Source organism: Dermacentor silvarum, chromosome 7 (genome assembly GCF_013339745.2).
Source record: "Dermacentor silvarum isolate Dsil-2018 chromosome 7, BIME_Dsil_1.4, whole genome shotgun sequence".
Classification (NCBI taxonomy): Eukaryota; Metazoa; Arthropoda; class Arachnida; order Ixodida; family Ixodidae; genus Dermacentor; species Dermacentor silvarum.
The window spans coordinates 41,926,043-41,946,616 of record NC_051160.1 but is presented as its reverse complement, the minus strand read 5'-3'; the positions used below and the strand labels follow the sequence as shown (position 1 = coordinate 41,946,616).

At 44.5% G+C, this 20,574-nt stretch overlaps 2 protein-coding genes across 3 annotated transcripts; one reads left to right on the top strand and one right to left on the bottom strand.

The window, feature by feature from the left end:
• The first annotated feature begins 1,577 nt into the window (after positions 1-1,577).
• On the top strand, positions 1,578-4,359 carry LOC119457939 (uncharacterized). 2 transcript variants are annotated; one of them, XM_037719714.2, is made up of 6 exons: positions 1,578-1,859; positions 2,527-2,731; positions 2,916-3,312; positions 3,406-3,539; positions 3,598-3,662; positions 3,729-4,335. In XM_037719714.2, the coding sequence occupies exons 1-6, from the start codon at positions 1,665-1,667 to the stop codon at positions 4,119-4,121; spliced, it is 1,389 nt and encodes a 462-aa protein (XP_037575642.2). In that variant the 5' UTR covers positions 1,578-1,664; the 3' UTR covers positions 4,122-4,335. The 2 variants fall into 2 exon arrangements, with proteins under 2 accessions (XP_037575642.2, XP_049526530.1); XM_049670573.1 differs by lacking the exon at positions 2,916-3,312 and having other exon boundaries at positions 3,598-4,359.
• A 69-nt stretch (positions 4,360-4,428) lies between these two features.
• LOC119459489 (uncharacterized) lies at positions 4,429-8,315 on the bottom strand. Its single transcript, XM_037721241.2, has 4 exons — positions 7,327-8,315; positions 6,593-6,769; positions 6,185-6,377; positions 4,429-5,791 (listed from the first exon to the last, which is right to left on the bottom strand). The coding sequence occupies exons 1-4, from the start codon at positions 7,524-7,526 to the stop codon at positions 4,721-4,723; spliced, it is 1,641 nt and encodes a 546-aa protein (XP_037577169.2). The 5' UTR covers positions 7,527-8,315; the 3' UTR covers positions 4,429-4,720.
• Between the last annotated feature and the right edge of the window lie 12,259 nt (positions 8,316-20,574).

Below are 20,574 nucleotides of genomic sequence, written 5' to 3'. Positions count from 1 at the left end.
AAAGCAGTCCAAAGTAGACAGCAGTTCGGCCAGCGCACCGCCCGCAGAGCGTCGGCGATGACGTATGTCACGTGACATTTGGAGGAGCACTCGGCGAGAGGGGAGAGACCAGCCGACGAGGAGAGTAGCAAAGGAAAGAGCGAAACGAGCGAGGGCCATGTTCCGACCATCAAACGCCATTTCGAAAAATTCTCGCAGCTACGTGTTCGTAGTAGACTCGCGCACAACTGCAACCCCACAACTAAATTTTCACCTCTGGGTGGTTTAGGGGCCCTTTCACGCTCCGAAAAACACTTTTATGTAGCACGTATAGAGCAACAGAAAGCTGCATCGGGAGTTTTTCATGTTGCTTTACAAATTTCTCATTGACGCTTTGATAATTAGGACATGTACTTCTCGAGTTAGATAATTACAATTACCTAATTGAATCTCAATAATGAAAAGATTACTGGCGGCTACTCCACTGTACTGGAAACAATACGCACTAGGTTGCTTCGCGTAACGCTGTTCCTCTTTTTTAAATCGTGCTGCGCGATAGCTGGGACACCCTGCATATATGGCATGGAGTGGTGCCTGACACCGGCAGGAAAAAAAAAAAAAAACATCGCCGAGAGATAGTGGGGCTATACTAGCCCAGGTGCAACCAAATTAAGAAGGCCCACTAAGCTTCAACAAAGTCACTCCCTCACCAGAACAGGAAATAGCCTCCCTGGTGCGGTATTCGGCCACTACCTCTCTCATTACTCCTACAATTAACCCATGGCCCTCAGACCCCAGTGGCTGCGGAGCACCTGACCAATGCGGCGGTCGGACCTGCGACGCGGCAGAGGGTGCTAAATATCTCTGGGTCCAGAAAGGCCGCCACTGGAAACTGAACCTGGCAACATTCAACACGCGTGCCCTATCAAGTGAGGTAGTTTAGCAGGGCTATTTGAAGAATTATCAGGTATTGCATGGGATATTATTGGCCTTAAAGAGGTTAGAAGAACTGGCGAGGCTTATACAGTGCTGACTAACAGCCACGTCCTTTGCTACAGAAGTCTTCCAGATTAGAGAGAATTCGGAGTAGGATTTCTATTCCATAAGGACATAGTGGGCAACATTGATGAATTCTACAGCATTATTCAGAGGGTAGCAGTTGTGGTAATAAAGCTGAATAGGAGGTATAGAATGAAGGTCGTACAAGCCTGCGCCTGAATCTCCAGTCACGATGATGAGGAAATATAACAGTTTTATGAAGATGTTGAATTAGCAATGAAAAAGGTGCAAACTCGGTATACTGTAGTCATGGGCGACTTCAATGCAAAAGTGGAGAAAAAGCAGACTGGTGAGCAAGCAATTGGAAACTACGGCATCGATTCTATGAATGCAAGAGAGATGTTAGGAGAATTCGCGGAAAGGAATAAGCTCTGAATAATGAATACCTTCTTCAGGAAGCGCAGCAACAGGAAGTGGACCTGCAAAAGCCCTAATGGAGAAACAAGGAATGAAATAGATTTCATACTCTCTGCCAATCCCAGCATAGGCTCGGTACAGTGAACAGAGGGCGCTACAACGCTACGCCGTGCAGCGCCAATAGTGGTAGGAATGTGAAACACTGAGCCGGCCGCTCCGACCCCCGCGGCAGCTACTGAACGTGTTCCAACGCGCGCGTGACGTTAAAAATGTCGCGTGTGTTGTTTTGTGGCTTTAAGCCGATAAGCTATATCGAAAATTACTTCCGTGCGCCGATACTCGAGAAAGGAGAGAAGCTGTATGTGGCGGGCCACGTTTACGACGTGAAGGAGACCGACGGCACCGACTTGAGGGCGAAGTGTCACTCGCAGCAAAGGAAAGAAGTGTACGACGTTTCCTTGCAGGTGAGGAGAACATGCATGCATTTTTTATATCGCCAAGTAAGCGGAAGCGCACACGCTACCACGACTTATTGGGGGAAAATTTGCGGTGCAAGTTAAACGAAGACGAAGAACGCACAAACAGGACGGGAGCGAATACGAAACTTTGCAGCGCATTACAACTAACTCAAACCAAGATTATGCTACCGCGACGTTTTTTGAATGAGAACAGTCTCAAGTCGACATTCGGTGATTTCACGTCGTTTTTGCTACATTGCCAGGTATTCCAGCGCGTGGTCGCACAAATGTCCAACTGCAGCTCTGCTATTTACAGTATTTCGTTCATTTCGTGGCCTACGTGCGCAGAAACGCATTTTTGCAAATATATAAATGTTTGAAGCGTTTCTAGGTGTTAATTTTTCCTTTATTGGCTACTGGAGACGCACCGTGTGATCCGGCGTTCAGGTGAACAAATTTACTCCTATTCTTGGCGTTACCTAACGTGTGAAGAGGAATAACCTGTAGTTGTAGGTAGCTTACCGTATCTGCTGCTCCGTTTTCGCAAAATTTATTTAGCGGCGCTCCTTGGTCACATTTTTGTCTCCTCTCGAAGCGTCTGTTTCGCAATGTGACGTGACAACTTCAGATTCGCTCACATAACTAAGGCCATCTTATTTCACACTTGCTGCAGCTGACCAGACCTGGCCGCGAAATAAGTGCAGGGCGCTGCAGCTGCAGGTACGGCGCACGGGGAGACTGCAAGCATTGCGCAGCACTAGCCATTTTCGTTGTCCGTTATGAGGACCGATCAAGCACGACTGGCCCAAAGTGTTGGGGTGTGCCATCCAAAAAACCGAGAATAGACGACAAGATGTCCATCGAAGACCTTTTCGGTGGTAAGCACTTAGTCCCCTGTCTGCATGAATTGCGCTAAAAAATAGTGCTTTCGGAAATCGGGTGTTTTCATGTGCAACTAAGCAGCTGTTCTAATACAATTTGTGTTGCCTTTGTTAGGATTAGCATAGTGTCATTCATGTCTGCTTTATCTCATACATAGGGCTGTGTATTTTTTTTCCGCAGTGAACAAGCACCCGTACGTTGGGGGTAAAAAGCCTGCCGCATTAGAGCCCAATTATGTACTAACTCATTTTCCAGACATCGAATGTGCTACATCAAGGATTCTTAGAGAATGTGACGAAACTTCCGAAGAGAATATCTGCAGAGATATTGTTGACCGTATTGTCCATGAAGTTGTTCTAGGGGAGCAAATAACTCTATTAAAATGCACTCTAAAAGAACCACAAGAAGTGTTTCACACATTAACTGTAGAGTGCACTTACCCCAAAGTGCTCATAAGAAAAAAAGAGCATGAAGCACTAATGGCCCAGCAAGAACTGGCTTATTACAATGCGAAAGTGCGGTGTGCTGACACACTCCATCTCTGTGCGCTCACCAAGGGTCAGTCGCGGAACGTAAGGTGGGTGCTAGTTTCATGGTTGCACTCAACTGTTCGAATTAGGCATGCGTATTTCTATTGCCAAAATAATAATGCCACCTATTTTACTAACAGGTGGCACCAAGAAAGGAGAGTGCGCATTACATGCTCGCTCGCGCACACGATTCTTCGGTCCCGAAAGCCTCCCCAGGAATTGGCAGATGCACTCCTGCGTGCTCCACGATTTTCTTCTACAGCCACATCCTATGGTATGCGATTCAGTGTTGTTGATCACGATATTAATGGGGGGAAATCCTTTTTTTTTAGGTATACAGATGGAGCCAGTAGCTCGTAGAGAGTTCCAGGTAAAAATGCGTGCAGATGTTGTTGAGGTAATAGACACATCCTTTTTTTTTAATTCTTATTTCAAGTTCTGAACACTGTTACTTCTTTTCCAGACAGGACTTGTGCTTCACCCTAGACAGCCGTGGTTGTGTGGGAGCCCAGATGGCCTCGTTTTAAAGGAAGATGGAACCCACCTACTCGAAATCAAGTGCCCTTTCTCCAGAAAAGATGGAAAAATCATAGATTACGAAAACTTTGTCACATTTGTGCCATACATTAAGTACCGCAATGGAAAGCTAGAGCTGGTGAAAGGACACAAATACTACACTCAGGTGCAGCTTCTAATGTACATATGTGGCATTGAAAAATGTTTCTTTTTTGTGTACAGCTCAAAGGAAAGCATTACTATTCCTGTGAAAAAAGACAAAAGTTTTCTTTGTGCGGCTGTGCGTTACTTAGAAGATTTTTATTTTGAATGGTTTTTGCCCGCGCTTGCTAAGCTGTGAAGCCTATATTGTTTCAATTGATGGAATAAATGTAATCAATCATTCCTCTGCATAAGTTTGTTGTCTCGCATGGTAGCATCAAATGCACGCACTTGCAGCTGAGTTTGTAAATCAGAAATTGGCAATTACCAAACCTAGTATGCTTATACACAGCTGTTCTTAGAGGCACACTTCCAAACTCCGAACTCTTCTTTTATGAAAATTTTGAAAAATATATCTTGTAGGAATCATTAGTTGGTATGTGTACAGCCAGTCATTTGTATTTACTACACCCACATAAAATAATTAAATGGCAGAACACTGCAGATTCAAAAGAACACATAGGAAATTTTATTTACATTGCAAGGCACGACTTACAAGATTGATAGCTTAACATTCCTTTTAGAAAGAATGCAGTCTGGCAAATAACTTCACAGAACTGTCCTAGTAACTATACAGTACTAGCTTTTAAACACAAACACTCGCATACATTCAATGGAACTTCACACATACGCCTTCATCACTATGTTTGGTTTATATAAGACTTAAATAAGCTCGAAACCTAGTAAGCATAACAGTCTGAGATCGGAGTCATGAATTTAACACATCAAAATATAATATTACACGCTTTCACCTGCAGACCCCCTTTCACGAATGATTGGAGGCTGCAAGTTAGCAAGAACACAGCATACATGAAACACGTCACTCATTGCCGAGATCAGCTCTGTGGGCACTCTAGTATTAAGGATATTGTAACACTTAATTCTCTGGATCAATCTTTCAACATGAATACGAACCTGTGCAATATTGTACGTCTCTGTTACCTCCCTCTCACTGAACTGGTCACTGTTTTGTAGAAAGGGAGGCATCACCAACACAGCTTGTACCTGTTCCAACCCAGACTTTATCCCCGGAAATCCTTTGTCAGCCATGACCACATCCCCTGGCTGCACTAAGTCTAAAAATCCAGAATCTACAGTGATGTATGCATCAGAACATCTTCCACCGTAGGCCTTTGAGCAGAAGCAAACTGCACCACACGGGGTAATGCCCACAAGAAACTTTAGAGTATATCCTCCTTTATAGTGGGAGTAAAGAACTCGTTGCTGCTGCACAGTGCTAGGCTGTTCTGTACGCACCTCGGTACAGTCTATTATCATTGAACAGCCTGGGTAGTTTTCTTTGAAGCACTCGGGCATTGTTTTCATTATTACATGAGCTGGGGGACGAAAAATCCACTTCTGGGTGGCAGTTCTCAGAGTTCTCAGGACACTATTAAAGTGGCGCGACACTGTATTTCGACTCACTGAAAAGAGTACTGCGAGAGATGAATAGCTGATGCCCAGCTTAAGCTTCATCAGAAACATCAAAACCCTGTCTGCTACTGGAATGTCACAGCTACGCTCTGCACAGGCTGGCATTATGCTCATTAGTAGAGCAAACACATCTAGTGTCACTCCACACAGGTCCCTGACAGCAGGCGCGCACTGTTTGACACTTTGATAGCCAGTGAAGCAGCTAGTTCTGTGGTCAAATCCACTATGGCGTGAAGTCATGGGCGGTTTGCACTGAACTGCTGCGCTACAAACACTTTTGTGCTCAACCTGGGTGCATGATTCGTTACCCTGCAAAGAACACAACAGAACACTAAAGCTGCTGGAGGCCGCAAAATCACCGTCAGTTTGGCATGCCTGAAAGAAAAAAAAAAGACATACACTCAATGGAAAATCAGGTAAGAAACTACACACGGGTGCAACTTTAGGAGAATATGCGTACGTTGGGAGTTTTAGAAGAATTATTACATGTCTTCAAGAAAAGCAATATGATATTTAAATGTTAGCTTAGAAAATGATGCACACATTAAATGTAACCCAGCTATATAAATGATATTCTCACTGGGCCTGAAAGACATAAAATTATTTCACAAACTTTTGCTCCACTGTGAGCCATACCCACGCAGAAGTAAGTGCATTGAGGCAGTCCAAGCGAATAAAAGTGCCCTTGACAACTCGCGCATAAGCTTAATACTTAGATTACAATGTATCAATTTTATGTCACTACATATTGCTTCCTGTGAGACTTGCCTTATCTTCTTGTGCCACCTGTAGTGATGCAGCAGCAGCGCAGAGCAGCTCCAAGCCAGGTGGACGCAAAGAGTAATTGTGACCTGCAGTGTCTGCATCTGTGTCTTGGCTGCCCCGTGTGGTATCCGTACTGGCAATGGTGCAACAACCTTCTCCGGTTGCCACTGACTTTACCTCGTCTCTTTTCTTCCACCTGAAAGTACACAGAAAAAAGAAGTGTCGAAACAGCTTTCACTTCTCGCACTATTCAGTGTCTTAAGCTGGGCTTCAACAGTTGAATTTGCAGGTTAATGGAACAAGCAAATGAGCCTCTATAATTGAAGTACACAGTATTAACAGCAACTGCATTGAATATTGATACGCACTACAAGGCTCAGCAGGCAGATGACAAAATGATTGACCACTTACCTTCCATACCTCGACAGCTGGTCGGTTGATTTTATAGGACGAACTTTGTAAACATCCGGGAAGATAGTTGGGTGATAGCCAGGGTGTGTCGCTATCGTGCTTTTTGCGCCGTTCACGAAGTGTTTGGAGCAGATCCTGCTCGCCTGAGTCGGCATCCACGGCGAGCCGTCGTTCTCGCTGAAGAAAACAAGAGGAGTATGGTTGCGAATATTACGCAGGTCATACTGACGACACAGTGCCCTATGCATGAGGCCGCAAGCAAGAGCGCACATGCAGTAACCGAATGACTTCTTCACGTGACGGTAAACGAGGCAAACACGCCACAAAGCGCTGACGAGAGCGAGCAGTCTCACAGCGGGCGCCACTTGGTGAAGGCATTGCCAAGTTTAGATGTTACACGCACCACCACTACCCCCAAAATCAAGGCAAACCGAGTTTACTTACTTCGCTGAAAGTATCACAGAAAAACGCAATTTAACAACTAATTACCGGACTACACGCATGCAAGCAAATCAACGAAGGTTCGCATGCAGCCTACAAGAGCATTTGAGGCACAAATTCGCGCGTAAAATCTCGCGCTACGCAAGCTTGCTGAGCAAAACGTGCTCCATACACTTCCAACCGCGCTAAGCACACAAATACAGTTGCATAACCTCAAGCAGCTAGACCTGGCTAGACCTTAAAGCATATAGTTACATTGACACTAGGAAAACGCTGTTTTCACAATTACTTACTTTACTCTTCGAACTGCAACAATCCATCTTTTGCGTCGTTCTTGCTCCCACGGACGGCCTGGAAATCGGTACAATTTCACGCCAGGCTGGCCTTCGTGGCTGTGGCAGTTTTTTACGCAGCAGTACCGGCACTTGTTCCTCTTCCTTTTTCGTACGTTTTCAGTCGATGGATCAGAATTAGTCGAGCTGAAGGATGACATTGTCTCAACGCCAGAAACGACCGAACAGCACCAGCGATGCCGCGCCTACGTATACCTCCGCGCGCTTTGGCCATCTCATTATTGTTGGCGGCGCTGCGACAGATGGCGCAGCAATCGCAGCAAACTTCACTGTACGGAGCCTATAGTGCAGGATGTAGAAGTGTTAGGTAGGGTAAAGTGCAGTGACCATAGGTTAGTGAGGTCTAGGATTTCTCTCAATTTGAAGAGAGAAAGAGTGAAATTAGTCAAGAGGAAACAGGCCAACCTAGAGGCAGTAAGGGTAAAAACAGACCAATTAAGGCTGGTGCTCGCAAACAAATATGCAGCTTTAGAAAAGGAAGATAAATACAACATAGAGGTAATGAATGAAACCGTAACTAGGGTGATCTCAGAAGCAGTAATCGAAGTGGGAGGTAAGGCACCAAGGCAACCAGTAGGTAAGCTCTCCCAAGTAAAAAAGGACCTAATAAAGAAACGGCAAAACATGAAAGTGTCTAACTCGAGAGATCAGATAGAATTCGCTGAACTCCTGAAACTGATCAACAAGAAGAAGGTAAGGGATATCCAAAATTATAACGTGGAAAAGATTGAGGAAGCAGTAAAATATGGACGCAGCATGAAATCAGTAAGAAGAAAGCTTGGCATAGGACAAGGCAAGATGTATGCACTGAAAGATAAGCATGGTAATATCATCAGCAATTTCGATGACATAGTAAAAGCAGCGGAAGAATTCTATACTGACCTGTACAGTTTCCAAAACAGCCAAGCTACTTTTATTCGAAATAGTGATGAACCGGATACAGAAGCTTCTTCTATCACTAGCGATGAGGTTAGAAGGGCCTTGAAAGACATGACCAGGGGAAAAGCGGCCGGTGAAGATGGAATAACAGTAGATTTAATCAAAGATGGAGGAGATATCATGCTTGAAAAGCTTGCGGCCCTTTATACGCAATGCCTCAGAACTTCAAGTGTACCAGAGAGCTGGAAGAACGCCAACATTATACTTATCCATAAGAAGGGAGACGTTAAAGAATTGAAGAATTACAAACCCATTAGCTTGCTTTCAGTATTGTATAAAATATTCACCAAGATAATTTCCAACAGAATCAGGGCAACAGTTGACTTGAGCCAACCAAGAGAAGAGGGTGGCTTCAGGAAGAATTGTTCCACGATGGATCATATCCATGTCATCAATCAGGTAATAGAGAAATCTGCGGTGTACAATCAAGCTCTCTATATGGTTTTCTTAGATTATGAAAAAGCATTTGATTCAGCAGAGATACCAGCAGTCATAGAGGCATTTCGTAATCAAGGAGTATAGGAGGCATACGTGAATATCTTGGCAAATATCTACAATGATTGCGCAGCAACCTTGGTTCTCCACAAGAAAACTACAAAGATACCTATCAAGAAAGGGGTCAGGCAAGGAGACACAATCTCTCCAATGTTATTCACTGCATGCTTAAAGGAAGTATTGCAAGCCCTTAGACTGGGAAGGCTTAGGAGTGAGAATGAACGGCAAATATCTCAGCAACCTTCGCTGTGTAGATGACATTGTGCTATTCAGCAACAATGGGGACAAATTACAGCAAATGATTGAGGATGTTAACGAGAAAGTGTAAGAGTGGGCTTGAAGATTAATATGCGGAAGACAAACAATTAATGTTCGATAGCCTGGCAAGGGAACAAGAATTAATTATTGCCAGTCAGTTTCTAGAGTCTGTAAAGGAGTATGTTATCTAGGTCAATTACTCACAGGGAACCCTGATCATGAGAAACAATATTACAGAAGAATAAAATTATAGTGGAGTGCATACGGCAGGCATTGCCAAGTCCTGACTGGGAGCTTACCACTGTCGTTGAAAAGAAAAGTGTACTATCATTGCATTCTACTGGTGCTAACATACGGGGCAGAAACTTGGAGGTTAACACAGAAGCTCGAGAACAAGGACCGCACAAAGAGCGATGGAACGAAAAATATTAGGCCTAGCTCTAAGAGACAGGAAGACAGCAGTGTGGATAAGAGAACAAATGGGGATAGCCGATATTCTAGTTGACTTTAAGTGGAAAAAATGGAGCTGGGCAAGCCATGTAATGCGTAGGATGGATAACTAGTAGGCCATTAGGGTTACAGAATGGATACCAAGAGAAGGGAAGTGCAGTCGAGGACAGCAGAAAACTAGGTGGGGTGATGAAGTTAGGAAACTTGCAGGTGCAGTTTCGAATCTGGCAGCAGAAGACAGGGGTAATTGGAGATCACAGGGAGAGGTCTTCGTCCTGCGGTGGACATAAATATAGGCTGATGATGATGATATAACCTTTATTAACAGTTGCACTTCCATTGTTCACTGAAGCGACAGCCTTATATGAGTATTTACAAGATTTCATACTAGGAGACAGTTCAATTACACAGCCGGAGTCCCCTCACACCACCAAGAGAGTGGGGTCTCTCGAATGAGCCATGCGACAGATTCAGTTAAACACGTTAGGGCGATATATTTGTTGTGTGCGCATTAAGTCGCACAAATACACATAAAAGCTATGCTATGTAACATATTGTGAATGTTTTAATACAAAAAGGCACAATCAAGTAATCTTTCGCTGACGAAAGGTCAGTTGAGAAGACATAACATATATAAAATTACACAATATGTAACAATTTTTGAACACAACTTATGAGTTGAATTATTAGCATAAGTCAATGTGACTCCATAAGACAATATTTAAATTAATGGTCAAAGCATACCATGTTATTGGTTTCATTGATATCCCGGCAGCGGAATTAGCGATTATAAGTTATAAATTATTAGGCACACAAATAAACAGCCATATTAACAGATAAATCAATAAATAAGACATATTTCAAAAACATGAAAGGAATCGAGAGCAACTAGGAACAACGTCATACCTGCCACGTTTGGAGAAACGACCTCCGGGAGATCTTCCGACCGGGGGGGTCAGTCCGGTTCCACAACAACCCCCACCACTGCCGATATTTTCAAGTACTCCTGGCCGAACTTCATTGCACGTTTATTTACACTAATACAAATGATCACATGAACATCAAGATCTCACTTCTGCAAGCATTTTGTTGTTGCTTGTTTTTCCTTCAAAAACGTCCCACAACCACCGTCCGATTATGCGGCATGCCGTAGTGGCAAACACTGGCTTAATTCGACCATCTGGGGTTCTTTAACGTGCACCCAATGGACGGCCTTTTAGAGATGCATTTCATCTCTAATTAAATGCAGCCGCCACGGCCGAGATTTGATCCCACAAACTCATGCTTAGCAGCGTAATGCCAAAGCCACTAAGCAACCACGGCGGATGTTGAGAAATTCTTCAGATAATGATTGATTGTAAGAAATTCCATTTCTTTCACATTTTGCAACGTTGACGTTTCCCAGCATCTTGGACGAGCAGCACTGTGTCCTTGTATTTTTCACGATGTTAAATTGCCGCTCGCATTCTGCATTGCTCTGTGGTATCAACAAATTACCCAGTGTCACTTCGGCTGAGCACTACATTCAAAATGCTTGAAGATACCTTTTGCACTGGCGCTCGATCCTTCCTTTTAAACCCATGACCTGACCATAGGCCTACACAATACCAGAGCGGCTGACGCCAAGGAGAACGATGGAGTTTAGTGTTGGTAGTTGTGGAAGGTGGCTTTCACTGGCTAGCTTAATGAGACTAGGACCACTAGGGCACCCAACAACCCCATCAGCGTAAGGAGTTGCTCTGCGGTTAACGAAATACCGCATGTATAGGGTTTCCCTACTACTTTCTTAAGAATGTCTTACCCGATGAACTTCCAACTGGATTATTTATTTAAGTATGATGCAAATGATGCATATGATGGATGTGATGATGGATTAGATTGGCTTGGATTTTTTTTGTGAATGTGGCCTGACAAAGCACTGGACGCGGGAAAAGGACACAACAGCAATTTCCGGGAGATTTTCCTGTCAACCGTACAACCGGAAGAAATGGCCCAAATCTGTGACACTTGGCAGGTACGCAATGTTGATTGCGTTATTGAACAGCTAATAGAGCATATGACGAATAAAAATTTAGGAAAATGCACAGCATATACTAGGCAGCTTTACAGATAGCGCAACCAAGCGTCCTTGCGCACCCAAAAGACTTCACCCTGCTTTCACTGTTATGTACCTCATTTTCGTTTCTTTGTATAACTTTTTTTGCGTTGTTTTCTAAACCAGGCAGTTTGCTTTGACTTGTAAGCTGGCACCTTTCTTTTTCCTATTAAAGACATCAGTTCGTTGTCTGATGCAATGTTTTCGCCATCAGTGAAAAAGTGTCAATTCGGGCACTTGATCTGGCAATGAAGTCGTCAACAATCTTATTCAAATTGATTTTTCGGGAGAGTTCTGTGTGAGCGTGCAAAATTCACAGATGGTTCAAATGGGATCGTCCAGTCGTCGACCACAAGTACGTTTTCAGTCGCCAAACAGAAGAAAAGGGACTTTTGCTGAGTTACAGTGTCAATCAGCATAGCTTTGTGCAAAATGTAGCATCCTTATTCAAGGTCGTCACCGTAGAACTTTGTTTATATGCTTCGCCTTCCTTCCCTATGGCAAACTGCTCAATGTGTGACATATGCTGCCACATTTCATGCGGATACCTGTTGGTTAACGAAGACAGCACGGTGTCAAGTACTTCGTAGTACTTCTGGCGATACATATCCTTCGCTGATGAAAACACGTTAGTAGCTGTGGCACTTTCTTGATAGCGGTGTGGAATCTGCCTAGCAGCGGTGTGGAGTTCTGCCTAGCAGCTAGAACATATGGGTCCTAAACTTCCACTACGCGGGTTGCACGCTTTATTTTTGGAGGTAATCTTCGCCAGTATAAATCTCAGGCAATCCGAGGTGGCTGGTGTTGCATCCCATTCTTTGGTTGTTTCCCCAGAAACAGCCCCTTTCAACAGTATCGCCCAGACGGCGAGAGTGACCGAATGCCACCTTCCGTGAAAGTGGTGCCCAGCGCGAACGCCACTCTCCTGACCCTGACAAGACGATCGTCACAGATAGCAAGAAACCGGCTCGACAACTTTCGTGGAAGCAGCCTGAATTCGATGACCCCACCAAGGACATCAAATTCCCTTGTGTAAGGAACTAGGGAAGACGGCTGTTTTATAAGCGGACATCTTGGGTGCAGTGAGGTGTAAGTCCTGACGTTCTCATGTGTGAAGAGATATGTAGCGAGTCAGACAGTCAAAGTCTGCATGGAGTGGCCTCCCGTTTCTGGAGCCACAGTTAATATTATAAAATGAATCCTTTTTCTCGCGCTCCTACTCTCGGACGTACTCAAGCCTGTGTCTTGAGGATCCCTGGCTTAAACAATACCCCGAGTCGCAACAACTGGATGGCAGTGGTGAGATGGATCCTAGCCAATGCCAGTCACCAACATCTGGTTTGCAAGCAACTGGATGACAGCAAGATGCAACCTGCAGCAATGCCAGTCGCCGGCAACTGATTCGTGAGCGACTGGATGACAGCAGCAAAGATGCAGCCAACGCCAACGACTGGTTCGCGAGCAGCTGGATGAACGAAGTGCATCATGACTACACGACACAGGGTGAGTGCCTGGCTTTGCACTTAATGGGATACGGACACAAAAGTTCGCGGGTCGTTTTTTGGGTCGGAACAAAAGTTTAACTGTTGAAAATGACGAATACAACAAGCTACTTTGAAAAAAAGAACGAGAAACATCTTTTTTTTTTTTGCGATTTTCTGTTGCACCTTGCCTCCAAGCGGCCGCCGGCAGAAGCTGAAATTTGACATCGTAACACCCACCCGCGGCCAAGGTCGGCCACAGCTGTCGCAGTGTTTCCAGGGGTGTCGGTCCCTTGCAGCATTTGTTTAACCCCTTTCGGCAATCTTCGCACGTAGTCCGTCGAAACACTATCCCTGTCGGCGCTCCACGCAGGTGGTGCGTCTTACATGAGGCTTCCCGCGGTCGTCGCTCGGTATTGACGCGATCGACGTGGCGGAAGAAAATGCCCAGACATTTCTGTCATAACAGCATCGTCGGTCGTGACACGCCGTCGCACACGTTTCCCAGAGACGAGAAGGTGTGTAAACTTTGGATACCTGCATATTAGAGAGCTTTAGCTTGTCCAGTAATCGGGTGAACGCGGGCGTTGGGGCGTAGCCGCAAACGTGAGCGGCCTGTATGGCGCTGCCACCTGGTGGCGCAGAGCTCAAACAAAAACAGCTAATATTGCAGTAACCAAGTGTATTCTACTTCGCTGCTGGTGTAAATCTTCAGCAGCAACACGATTACGTCACTGACGAAAATTTACACTAGGAAATGACCTATAATTCTTGCATAATGCCCAAACCGCACGAGAGCGATTTTGTGAGCGATGGCGACGAGCGACAGCTTCGAGTGATGAAACGGGCCGTCACGCAAACAGATCGCTGGTTCTTGTCGCTCGATCACTCGGTTCTGGAAATCTAGAATTTGTCGCTCGTCGCCCAGAAGTGCTATGAGCGACTAGCCAATAGCGCGAAGCTGGAACAGGATTTACATCAGTCATGTACTACCGATTGTCGCACGGAATGAGCAAACGACTAAATTTTAATACGTGCAAGAATAAGAACCTAGTACAAGACTTTTATAAGTATTTATGATGCTCTTACAGTAAAACACATCAACTTAAATTATTAAGCATACGTCACGCCACTCTTGGCACGTATTTGCTGCCCTCATACCGGCAACTCTGGGGTGACGTCACTCAAAGTCGTAGGTCGCGTGTGGTACGACTTGTAGGTCACGAGCGAATGTGACAGCCATCTCTGTTGCGTCGCTTGTCGCTGTCGCACACAAGATCGTGTGCATGCGGTTTATACTTAAGTGTCTGGTGCACAGCGAAATCTTCCTGCTACGGTTCGCGAAAATCTGACCGGCACTTCCATGGCCGCCTGCTCTTTTTCGTCGCTTGACGCGGAAGGCCCGTAACCGTAAGTGGTAATATTTTTTGCCAAGTTGGAATGGTCTTCGTCATCAGACGTGTACTCATCGCTGGTAGACGCACCAGAACTCGAATCCATGCTCACGATGGCAGCATCGGCGCGCTTCGAATGACCGCGGCTGGCTGGCCGGCTGGCTATCCGACGAGGGTGTCGTGACGTCACGCCTTCCAACTCCCGCGGGTCGGGCGGCGAGGCGCGCACTCACAAAAACGCCAAAAATAAAGCCATCGGCTCAAAAATGAGCAAAGTTACTTATTTTCGGTGTTCTCACACACTGAGGATTCATTTTCAGCATTTTTGTAAAATTTTCTGATTTCGTGTCCGTATCCCTTTAAGTCATCGGATCTTTTAGCCTAGACTTGTCGAAAACTGGTAGAGCGTATACAACTGCCTATTTGATACTGTGACTGTTGCGCATCTCAGCAGAAAGCAGCTTTCAGCATAGACCTGAACCAGCTACTAAAGACAGACCTCATACTTGAGTGAAGTAATTGGGACAGAGATCTAGCGGAATTCTAGTCAATTAAAGGTGACTCAGGATTTACGCCTTATTGCAATTGAGTCAATGCGGTGGAGGAGAACTTGGGGACTTGGTGCTATTTTGGTGGATGGGCGTTTGGTTTCTGCTATATTTTCCAGGCTTCAAATTCTCTTGGAAAAACAGAATTGAACTGCTGGTAGTTTTTTTTACTTGCATTGCAATTTGTGTGGGTTTTGCAGCAAGTATTGTAGAATAGCTGAGCGAAAGCCTAAAGTAGTGACCATGGACCTAATGAGTTTGACGAGAGCTAGCATGTTGCGTTAGTGTGAATAAACTCGACGTTGAGGTAGAGGATGACAGGTCAGAAACTGCAACTAGCGCCATTTTAGAAAGCAAAAGTGATCAGGAATACTTTGAATACTTCGGCAACTTGATTGTAAAAGAACAGGAACAGGAAGCAATTGTACATGAGCAGGAATTGAAAAGACAGGAATGGATTAAGCAACAAAGCTAAACATCGAGGCTCTTAAGACAAGAGGTGGAAAGAATGCTACAGGGTTTGGAAGTGGAGCAGCGGACATGTCAGGCACCTGTAGAAGTGCTGCACGGAAGGTGCGAAGTAGCACGCACGGTTCTAGCGATGGTAGAGAGAGAGGCTAATCTTCGTGAACCTAAATGTATGTTTACAGGTGATACCAGATCAGTTGACTGTGGCGTAGTTGTTGAGGAACCCGTTGATGGGGACCGGATTGAGCGCGACGAGATACTGTGCCAATGGAATACTAGAGAAGCAGCTAGGCCAGCTGTGGACAATTTGGCACAATTATCCAGCGAGTACTTCGCGAAGGTAGCTCTTCCAGAAGTAGTCCAAAGTGACACCAACTGGTCACACAAGAGCACCAGTGTAGAGTTTATTCGGTTGTAAAAGTGCACTAAAGCACAATGTAAGCAGGGCAGTGCAGTTGTGGACAGCTCCCATGTATGCAAGCAACGTTGTGCAAATGAAAATAGCTGCATTGTCCTGAAGTGTTTGAAGCTCTCCGCCAGTCGAGGTAGCTATGATAGCAATGATTTGCCCGCAAATCATTCAGACAGTGCGGTTGAGATGGAAATCGTGCTGGTCAGCACAATGAGCAAATGGAAGGCTCAAAAATGAGCACCAGAAAACATGGTAGGAAGAGTGGTGTCGCAGAGTCAGGAATGCGGCAGAGAAAGCAACGTGGCCAAATAAAGGCGCTAAACCCTCTGGGGAGCGCAGTGAGAGTTAAAAAGGCACGCTTGTCACTTGGACTGTTTCCAGTCAGAGCGCGATCGAGCTGCCGCATGAGGAAGAAAAGAAAGGGCCGATCGGTGCAGAGGTGTACTAGGCATGACACAGTGAGAGCTAGACGGTAAGGCGATGCGAATTGGTTATGCGCGGCAGAAAAATCGTAGCATGACACCCAGAAGGCATGTTGCCTGTATGTAAAGTGTCGGGGGTCGGCAGTGCGGAGAATTACCTAAGTGCCCTTTGTATTCCCTCATTGACAAGACAAGCCTTCAGACCGCGCCCGCCACGAGTACGGCTTAAAGATATAATGCAACAATAGGCTATTCTGAATGACAAGCTGTATACAGGCTTTACGGAAACAACAGTTTGTTTGTTTCTCTAGTTTTACTGTTCGGTTAAACGTTTTGAGATCTCCGAAACTAGAGATAATTTCGATAAGCACATTTCGAGCTTTGTTTAGATTGTTTTAGAAGCTCACCGATATTCTCAAAGCGATGGTATGCACGCACCTAAGTTTTTGAAACTTCGTTTTCTCGATCATCATTTTTTAAGCTGATAGGCTTCTTTTTTTGTACGAGATACGCTTGTAACGTCAAGTCCAGGTTATTTGTTAGAAAACAGTAGTGGCGCCCTTGACTATCAGTTCACTTTTCGGACCTGTTTGCGAGATCATTTCTTTGAAAGCAAAGCACATAATTTGGAGGAGCCGTTGTGTAACTTTACTTTTTTAGAAGTATCTGTACCGTTCCTTTAAAGCGTGTCTTGTGCGGACACCAAGTAGCAATGCGTTCGTACCCGCCGCGGTGGCTAAGTGGCTAAAGGCTGTTTCACATGGTGCGATTTTGCACTGCGAGTTTCGCAGATGCGAAATTCGCAACGGCCATTTCACATGGTGCGATGTCAACAATGCGATTATGCGACGCCCAGAGTTGCTTGCTGCCAGATTTTGTCGCACACGCCGCATAAATTCGTTTAATGTAATGAAAAAGACGTGCGCGTGATAATATAATTGACCTCTCTTTATTAGGACCAAATAATGCGTGCGTTTTGTAATTTAAAAACGCTTCAAAGTTTAGTTTGTTTTGGAGTGCGCAACAGCGGTTTGTGAAGTTCAATACGAGGAGAAATGGCGGACGTAAACAGCTGTTCGCAGGTGGTCGTTCAGCGTTGTGTGCTGTCTCGTGTGTTTTATGCCTGTGTCGTTCTACCTGCGGTTAAACAAATTACAAGAGGACCTATCAACAAGCCCCTATAGCTGTTGTAATCGCATATGCAGTATTCGGAATTCGGCTGCAGCGAAGTCGTCATGTCAACGCAGAGACCCTCGCGCTACTCGTGATTAACGTCAGCTTCTGAAAGACGGATGTGTGTGTATTGCTCGTGATTGCGAATTAGCGGTTCCTGCTCCCAGCAATATTCTTGCACCAAACTTAGCAGCAAGCACCAACCCAAAAGCTCACGTCTGCCCCTGAACAAAGCCGCAAATGATCTGTGTGTAATTACTGAACGTGCAATGGAATTTGTGTTGTGAACGTTTATCTTAGCGCCAGCCTGGCTCGTCCGTCTCGGCGCCTGTGCTGTAATTATTCATACAAGTGCTCTCTGAATATTTCGAAAGGCGTAAAAGCCGACACCACATTTTTTTTAGGAGCTGCAGTCACTAGTGTACGTAGTATCGTATCATTCTGGCAGACATGGGCGTCGTCTATTTTCTCGTCTTGTTTCTTGCGCTGTTAGTGTGCTGTCAATCTGTATCAAGAAGCTTAAGTTAATATGCTGCAGTACGTAGCGCAGCCGCATAGCCACACGGCTAACATTAAAATATCTTGTTAGGAGTACGTTTGTTTGTTTAATAACAAAATCGAACGCTAAAATTTTGTATTCATGGTGGCAAGTGTAAGGTAAGAAGCTATCGAAACTATCCGCTAATGGCATGCGTGTGCTTCTACCTGCTTCAGCACATTATCCTTAAAGTGAGGCTGAATACCCCTGATAACCAAAAACATATGCAACTGGAGCAGGTGCTATGATTCCTTTCCTGGAAATGAAAGCCAGCATCCCAGTCTGGTTAAGCTAGTCATGTACTTAACCTATATTAGACCAATGTTAGAGCATGCTAACTGGAGCCATTTCAAACTGGGTTATTTGACCAAAATAAGAAAGTGCAAGGAAAATGTCAAGGTACAGTCTAATCTGGTATTCCCGAACCGATTGTATTAGCAAAACTTTATGCCTCCCTGAATTGCCTGCATTAACCCAATGCTGAAAACAGGGGAAGCTGATTCCCTTTCTTGCTGCTGAAAAGCTGCTAGAATCTCAATAACAGACCACTTATGTTCTGAGAGAAAGTGAGGGGCACTGACAATATCTCTAATCTTTTGTATGAGCCTTCACCTTGAACGAAAATGGAATAAAAATATTTTACTTTGCAAGCCTCAGAATCCAAACATTCTCAAAATTTTGAGCCACATTAAATTTTTGAGATACAGACAATAAAAAGTGTGCCTAAGTACAAGTGCACACTGAACACACTTGAGTGGTTGAGTGGCCAGCTGCGAATGCAAAAGCGTCCATAGCTGCTACCTCGAGGTAACTGCTAGGTTGCACGTGTGTTTCTCCTATAGCCCATGTACCTGGCAAGGGGAATGGTTATACGTAGTCCTGTGCTTTTTTTTTTTAATAGGTGGTGGCTAGCTGATTCCATCTGTTTATGTATTTATCATTTGTGTCCATCTTATGTGCATGTGTTCGTGTCATGTTCTGATTGTTATACGTGCAGTGATGCAAGAATCTTTTTTTTTAATATATTGCACTACAGTCATTTATTAAACTTTGTGTTGAAATGTACAAAATGTGGCCACCCAGCAATGACTAGGACAGCCAGCAGGATTGGCAAAAAATATGATGCAGATCCAATGCACTTGCTTGAATCGACATGAGGCGAAGCTTTCACGCAACGGTCAGTTGAACTCTAGAAAACTAACTGCAGTGTTTACAGTTGTCCTTATTTCACCCGATGCAACACGTACTCATAGACAATGTTTGCTTATTCACCGCACAGGTCACATAATGTAATGTATACATAGCACGGTGAACTCACTCAAACGTCGGCTCACTAAGACTTCGAACTAACCGTGAGTCTGAGTTCGTTTGAGCCTGACTGAGTAGAATTTTGGTGAATACGAGTAAGAGCAAGCTCAGTTGAGTAAACTTTTAGTGAATATTGTCATGTGGTAGTCAGGGAAAGCTGATCTAAGTATAATTTTAGTGAATATGAGTCAAAGCAAGCTCGGCAAGTAGATTTTTGGTGAATATGACTCAGTGCAAGCTCACCTGAGCAGAATTTTGATGAATATAAGTCGGAGCAAGCTTGGCTAAGTAGATATTTGGTGAATATGACTCGGTGCAAGCTTGCCTGAGTAGAATCTTTGTGAATATTAGTCAGATCAAGCTTGGCCAAGTACAATTTTGGTGAATATGAGTCAGGGCAAGCTCGGATAAGTAGAATTTTGGTGAATATGACTGAGCAAGCTCGATTGAGTAATGATGGGATATGGTTATACGAGTTTATGCAGTAATACATGTAAGTGCAGACTCATTAGCAACATTGCCTCCATCTTAATGGGCTATACCTACGCCTCGTGATGAGTCTGCACACTTTATGAGCTGTGGACATGCAAGATCCACCCACACTTGAAAAGATCCTATCATTCACACGAAGGAATGCAACCGGCTGACTTCACTGCACAATTTTGATCTGCTTTTGTTTAATGTCTTATCTACTACTTATAAAAACCAGATGTCTGCCTGCATTTCACATTATTGCGTGTGTTTTACAGGGAGTAGAGACAGAGAAGCAAGAAAAGGCAAGGATGTTTATGGCTAAGTAGTTTCTTAGAGTACTGCGATATGTTACAACCAGCATAAACAAAAGTAATTCGATTCACTGAAGTAAGCGAAATGTGCAATTACCTTTTAATGTGAGGGCTAATACAGATGCAGTACGGATACAAAGTCTGCAACACACTGAAGGTTTATTGGTTTTTTTTATTCAGGAGAAAAATGATGCATGAGAAAAATGAGAGAAAAACTGTTTAAATATTGCTTCGAAAATAAATTGGCAATACTGCTTATTCCCAGTCAAAGCGGGAAATATGCTATTGTAGAACATTCATTACGATATCCAGTTTGCACGTTCGCTTTGCGTCTCGCAGCGGAAGTAACAGAATCTTGAAATGAGATAATTCATTGGGGAAAATGCGCATGAAAGCCCTAACCAACCGACTGCAACTAAATG

Coding starts and splice junctions, on each gene's coding strand:
- LOC119457939 (XM_037719714.2), top strand. CDS start 1,665: ATGTCGCGTGTGTTGTTTTGTGGCTTTAAGCCGATAAGCTATATCGAA. Junction 2,732..2,915: donor CATCGAAGACCTTTTCGGTG/GTAAGCACTTAG, acceptor TTTTTTCCGCAG/TGAACAAGCACCCGTACGTT. Junction 3,540..3,597: donor TTCTACAGCCACATCCTATG/GTATGCGATTCA, acceptor CTTTTTTTTTAG/GTATACAGATGGAGCCAGTA.
- LOC119459489 (XM_037721241.2), bottom strand. CDS start 7,526: ATGTCATCCTTCAGCTCGACTAATTCTGATCCATCGACTGAAAACGTA. Junction 6,770..7,326: donor GTTGCAGTTCGAAGAGTAAA/GTAAGTAATTGT, acceptor TGTTTTCTTCAG/CGAGAACGACGGCTCGCCGT. Junction 6,378..6,592: donor CAGCTGTCGAGGTATGGAAG/GTAAGTGGTCAA, acceptor GTGTACTTTCAG/GTGGAAGAAAAGAGACGAGG.